Source organism: Syngnathus scovelli, chromosome 5 (assembly GCF_024217435.2).
Source record: "Syngnathus scovelli strain Florida chromosome 5, RoL_Ssco_1.2, whole genome shotgun sequence".
Lineage (NCBI taxonomy): Eukaryota > Metazoa > Chordata > Actinopteri > Syngnathiformes > Syngnathidae > Syngnathus > Syngnathus scovelli.
The window spans coordinates 18,734,525-18,741,289 of NC_090851.1; the positions used below are offsets into that span (position 1 = coordinate 18,734,525).

Sequence of the window (6,765 nt, forward strand, 5' to 3'; positions counted from 1 at the left end):
GCGAAAGCTGGAGATCACGGCCTGAAGAAGCCAACAGCACCACGTCATCTGCAAAAAGCAGAGACGCGATGCTGAGGTCCCCAAACCGGACCCCCTCAACGCCTGGACTGCGCCTAGAAATTCTTTCCATAAAAATTATGAACAGAATCGGTGACAAAGGGCAGCCTTGGCGGAGTCCAACCCTCACTGGGAACGAATCCGACTTACTGCCGGAAATGCGGACCAGACTCTGGCATCGGTGATACAGGGACCGAACCGCCCTTATCAGTTGGCTCGGCACCCCGTACTCCCGAAGCACCCTCCACAGAACCTCCCGAGGGACACGGTCGAACGCCTTCTCCAAGTCCACAAAACACATGTGGACTGGTTGGGCGAACTCCCATGCACCCTCGAGGATCCTGCCGAGGGTGTAGAGCTGGTCCACTGTTCCACGGCCAGGACGAAAGCCACACTGCTCCTCCTGAATCCGAGGTTCGACCTCCCGACGGACCCTCCTCTCCAGCACCCCTGAATAGACCTTACCAGGGAGGCTGAGGAGTGTGATTCCCCTGTAATTGGAACACACCCTCCGGTCCCCCTTCTTAAAGAGGGGAAACCACCACCCCAGTCTGTCAATCCAGAGGCACTGTCCCCGATGTCCACGCAACGTTGTAGAGGCGTGTCAGCCATGACAGCCCTACAACATCCAGACCCTTTAAGAACTCCGGGCGGATCTCATCCACCCCCGGGGCCTTGCCACCGAGGAGTTTTTTAACTACCTCAGTGACTTCGACCCCAGAGATTGGAGAATCCGCCTCAGAGTCTCCAGGCCCTGCTTCCTCAATGGAAGGCGTGTAGGTGGAATTGAGGAGGTCTTCGAAGTATTCTCCCCACCGACTCACGACGTCCCGAGTCGAGGTCAGCAGCACGCCATCCCCACTGTAAACAGTGTTGACGTTGCACTGCTTCCCCCTCCTGAGACGTCGGATGGTGGACCAGAATTTCCTCTAAGCCGTCCGAAAGTCATTCTCCATGGCCTCACCGAACTCCTCCCACGCCCGGGTTTTTGCCTCAGCAACCGCCGAAGCCGCGTTCCGCTTGGCCATCCGGTACCAAGAAATACTGTGTTGGAAAAATGTAAAGTTATCCCTTGCTATATCACGGTTTATCGCAGTTTCACTACATTGCAGATTTTTTTCCAAATTAAAAAGAATTCAAATTCAAAATAAAACTTCTAAATTGAGGAATTATGGCACGAAGGTTGCCCACACGTCAGCAGAATGCAGGGAGTGCCCACTCAATTGCAGTGCATACACTTGTACCTTTTAATAAAAAAAATTGTTATAATAAGCGTTCTAAAAACATATTCACAGTGTTGTACCTTGTTATAGAAAAACTGTTATAATAATAAAACAGTTCTAAAACAGTTCTATTGATAGTATGTATACTTGTACCTTGTAAAATTGTTATAATAATAAAACCTGGACTAAAAACATTTACAGTACGTGTTAAGAATTCTCCATGTTATTTTTTATTTAGCCGTGCTTTGATTTGAGGTAGGGTGCTTTATTTTTCAGGGATGAGAACGGCAAATGAAAAAAAAACACTGAAAAGTAGTCTGGGGGCCACATGCCCCACTGGGGGGGCCACATGCCCCACTGGGGGGGCCAAAGCCCCCCCCACTTGCCGCAGGGTGCCACAGGCCCCCATTGGGGGTTGGGGAGGGGGCAGAGGCAACGCCCCGGAGGCAACACCTGGGAGGGGGCTCAGGGGGCAAAGCTCCCTGGAAAGTCCTGGATTTTGGCAGCATGGCAACCCAAAAACCATTAATTTCATCACTCAATTTCAACAGTTTTGTTAAAAAAACATTCCTGCTTGGTGGGCTACCTAGGTAAATATAATACAGTCAAGCCTCGGTTTTCGGCCACAATCCGTTCCAGAAGGCAGTTCGAGAAGTGAATCGGTGGAATTCCGAATCTATTTTACCCATTACAAATAATGGAAAAAAATTTAATCCGTTCCACGACTTTAAGCATTTTTTCATTTGCATTTTTGTCCAATCACGCAACTGCAGCGCACCGCCGAACGCGCAACCGTAGCGCGTCGTTGACCACGCAACTGCACCGCGCTGGTTGCATTATTGTGACAGAGCCGTCACTGATATTTGGAAAATATTTTCAAACTCCTGATGTACTTTCCAAAATTCAAGTGGACCTAAGTGCGAAGGGAGCTTAATTTCGTCCGATCGCGCAACTGTAGCGCACCGCCGAACGCGCAAACGTAGCGCGTCGCCGATCGCATTATTGTGACAGAGCCGTCGCTGAAATTTAGAAAATATTTTTTAAATCCTGATGTACTTTCCAAAATTGGACTTCAGTGCGCAGGGAGCTTAATTTAGTTCGATCGCACAACGGCAGCACGCTCACTGTCGCATTGCTTTAAGAGCGTCTTTGTGTTCAGAGTTGTAAGATGACGCTGCTCTCGAGCCATGCCCATCTGAAAGCAGTTCCTGGTCCAGTTCATCTTGTCTATTTCCCTGGCACGATCCTCGTCTATTTTCTCTAAAACCTTCGCCATGCTGGGTAAAACTTTTGCTAATTAAGCAAATGAGTAGGCAAATGATGTGAAAAAAGTAGCGCCAAAATGCTGCTGAAAAAAAGGCGGCTGTTGTCGCAATACTGTTGACTGCTGCCTGCCCCCCCCAATATAAAAACAATTTTCTCAACGGATCTACATACACGATTCACGAAAATGATACTCCCGACGGAAAAAAACACTGAAATCCGCGGAACCGCGGAAGATTCTCATCCCTGATTTTTAAAGGCCGTTTTCAGGTGAAACCACTTCCTGTTTTACGTTCGTGTACATCATGTCGGTTACAGTGGTACTGTGGAACTGTGAGGTGGATATGCTAACCAGTTCGCCACCGAGCCGCTCTATATTAAATATATTTCCATCAAAAATCTTATGCTCAACCACCATGTAGGCCTTACCTGAGACCATTTCCATCATCAAAGAAGAAGTATTTGGATTTTGTCTCTCTGAGGTTTAGTTTGTTTTTTTCACCTCGAAGGACAATCTTATCCCAGAGCACCACCTGGTTCAAAGACTGACACAAAAACGCACACAAACACACAAAAAAAACATTTTATATTACTACCTGCATACTGTTAGGAGCAGGAACAATGTTTAGCAAAATAATTATGCAATTGAATGAATTTGAATTCTCACAGCGGTCCAGTATTTTATCATAACAAACATTCTCCTTACGTACTCCATACATAGTATGTATGGTATTTTAGAATACACCCTTCCCTTTTTTAAAAGACAATATTTATTCTTTTTGATCGGGGGTTCATATAATCAACCTAATAACAGACTAATTCGTTTTTCTGAGATAGGAATTTTTACATCTGTATCGGACTATCAAGTATATGTATGTGTGTGTGTGTGTGTGTGTGTGTGTGTGTGTGTGTGTGTGTGTGTGTGCGTGCGTGTGTGCAGGTGTGTGTGTATATATGTACACACACACACACGCACACATCTATACACATAACCCAGTGGGCCAAAAAGTATTAAGTCAGCTGCCAATTGTGCAAATATGAGAGATGCCTGTAATTTTCAACATACGTAGGTACACTTAAAATCTGAGACAAAATAAATTAAAAAAAAATCCAGAAAATCACATTGTCTGATTTTTAAAGGTTTTATTTGCTAATTATGGTTGAAAATAACTATTTGTTGAATTACAAACTTCATATCAATACTTTGTTATATACTACCCTTTGTTGGTGATGACAGTCAATTGTTTTCTGTAAGTCTTCACAAGGTTTTCACACATTGTTGCTGGTATTTTGGCCCATTACTCCATGCATATCTCCTCTGAAAGACCCAGCCACGTTTCATCTTCAATGGCCTTGTTGATGGAAGGAGGTTTTCACTCATCATTTCACGATACATGACCCCATTCATTCTTTCCGTTACACGGATCAGTCATCCTGATCCTCTTGCAGAGAAACAGCCCCAAACCATGATGTTTCCACCCCCATGCTTCAAAGTAGGGTAGCTATGGTGTTCTTTGGTTGTAACTCTGCATTCTTTCTCCTCCAGACATGACGAGGTGAATTGTTACTGAAGAGTTCTATTTTTGTATCATCAGACCACATGACCTCCCATTCATGTTCCAGAGGAGGAATAGGAGGTCATGTGGTCATGACCTTCTCCCATTCATGATCCAGAGGAGGAATGGCAGAAGGTCATGTGGTCTGATGAGACAAAAATAGACCTTCTCCCATTCATGATCCAGAGGAGAAAACCATGTGGCTCAGCGACAGCCCCGAAACCTGAAGGCTCTGGAGGAGATCTGTATGGAGGAGTGGGCCAAAATCCCTGCTGCAGTGTGTGCAAATCCGGTCAACAATACAGGAAACATCTGATCTCTGTAATTGCAAACAAAGGTTTCTGCACCAAATATTAAATTATATTCTTCTGATTTATCAATACTTATTTCATGCAATAAAATGAAAATTAATTATTTAAAAATCATAAAATTTTCTGGATTTTTGTTTTAAATTCCATCACGCACAGTTGAAGAATACCTGATAGAAATTACAGACTTCTACATGCTTTGCAAGTGGGAAATGCTGAAGAATCAGAAGATTATCAAATACTTGTTCTCCCCACTGTGTGTATATATACATATCTGTATGTATATTATATATATATAATATAAATAATTGTCTGTCTAATAATAAATTGTCTGTGAGAGTCCTGTATATATATATATATATATATATATATATATATATATATATATATATATATATATATATATATATATATATATATATATATATATGGACTCTCACAGAAAATTTGAATATTGTGATATTATTTTCTTTATTTTCTGTAATGTAATTAAAAAAAAAATTGTCATACATTCTGGATTCATTACAATGTATCTAATATATATATATATATATCCAAACCGGATTCGGTTGAAGTTGGGAAATTGTGTAAAATGTAAATAAAAACAAAATAAAAATTTCTGAAAATCCTTGTCAACCCATATTCAATTGAATACACTACAATGACAACATATTTATTGTTCAAACTGATAAACTTAATTGTTTTGTCCCAAATAATAATTAACTTAGAATTTCATGGCTGCAACACTTCCAGTAGAAGGTGGGATAGGTGCCAAAAAATATTGAGAAAGCTGAGAAAAGCTCATCAAACACCTATTTGGAACATCCCACATATGCTCAGGCTAATTGGGAACAGGTGGGTACCATGATTGGGTATAAAAGGAGCCTCCCCAAACATGATCAGTCATTCACAAGCACCCCTTTGCGTGAGAAAATAGTTGAACAGTTTAAGAACACCATTTCTCAATGCAATATTGCAAGGAATTTAGGGATTTCTACGGTCCATAATATCAAAAGGTTCAGAGAATCTGGTGAAATCACTGCACGTAAGCGCCACAGCCGGAAACCAAGACTGAATGACCGTGACCTTTGATCCCTCAGACGGCACTGCCTTAAGAACCAATATGAGTGTATTAAAGGACCATATGGGCTCAGGAAAACTTCAGAAAACCACTGTGAGTAAATACAGTTCGTCAATACATCAGTAAGTGCGGGTTAAAACTCTAGCATGCAAAGCAAAAGGTGAACAACATCCAGAAACGCCGCCGGGTTCTCTGGGCCCGAGATCATGTAAAATGGACTGATATACAATGAAAAAGTGTTTTGTGGTCTGATGAGTCCACTTTTCAAATTGTTTTTGGAAACATTGGACGTCGTGTCCTCCGGACCAAAGAGGAAGTGGACCATCCGGACTGTTATCAACGCAAAGTTCAAAAGCCAACATCTGTGATGGTATGGGGGTGCATTAGTTCCCGTGGCATAGGTGACTGTGAAGGCAACATAAATGCTGAAAAGTACATATACATATTGTGGAATCACATATGCTACCATCCAAGCGATGTCTTTTTCACGGATGCCGCTGGTTATTTCAGCAAGATAATGCCAAGCCACATTCTGCACGTGTTACATCAGCGTGGCTTCGAAGTAAGAGTCCAGGTTCTCCCCTGGCCCGCTTGCAGTCCAGACCTTTCTCCCATTGAAAATGTGTAGTGCATTATGAAGCGTAAAATACAACAGGGAAGACCCCGGACTGTTGAACAACTGAAGCGGTTTATCAAGCAAGAATGGGAAAGAATTCTACATGAGAAGCTAGGAGAATTAGTCTCATCTCTTCCAAAACGTTTATTGAGTGTTATTAAAAGGAAAGGTGATGTAACGAAGTGGTAAACATGCCCTTTCCCAACTGCTACTGCACGTGTTGCAGCCATGAAATTCTAAGTTAATTATTATTTGAAAATATAAAACAAAATTTATGAGTTTGAGTATTAAATATGTTGCCTTTGTAGTATACTCAATTGAATATAGGTTGAAAAGGATTTTCAAACCATTGTATTTTGTTTTTAATTACATTTTACACAATTTCCCAACTTCAACCAAATCCGGTTTGTACATATATATATATATATATATATATATATATACTATACCGTATTTGCCGGTGTATAAGTCGACTCGGTGTATAAGTCGACCCCCTAAAATTCGACGTAAATTTACGATTTTATGATATATCCTTTGTATAAGTCGAGCTCAATTGTTGCATTATATTAAACTTCAAAATTCAATCAGAAATATGCGAAATTTATTTATTATTAAAGGGCATCTTCTTGGTCTTCTCTATCCTGAGAGCGTTTGGCGAATA

General features: G+C 41.7%; 1 protein-coding gene across 2 annotated transcripts in view; it reads right to left on the reverse strand.

Moving 5' to 3' along the window:
• The window catches only part of spcs3 (signal peptidase complex subunit 3), a 65,725-nt gene that overhangs the window by 9,152 nt on the left and 49,808 nt on the right, over nt 1–6,765 (reverse strand). Inside the window, exon 4 of one of the 2 annotated variants that reach the window (XM_049721444.1) lies at nt 2,973–3,088. The exons of the other annotated variant lie outside the window; for it this stretch is intronic. Coding sequence (XP_049577401.1) covers nt 2,973–3,088 — 116 coding nt within the window. The remainder of the gene's footprint in view (nt 1–2,972; nt 3,089–6,765) is intronic. 2 annotated transcript variants of the gene reach the window in all.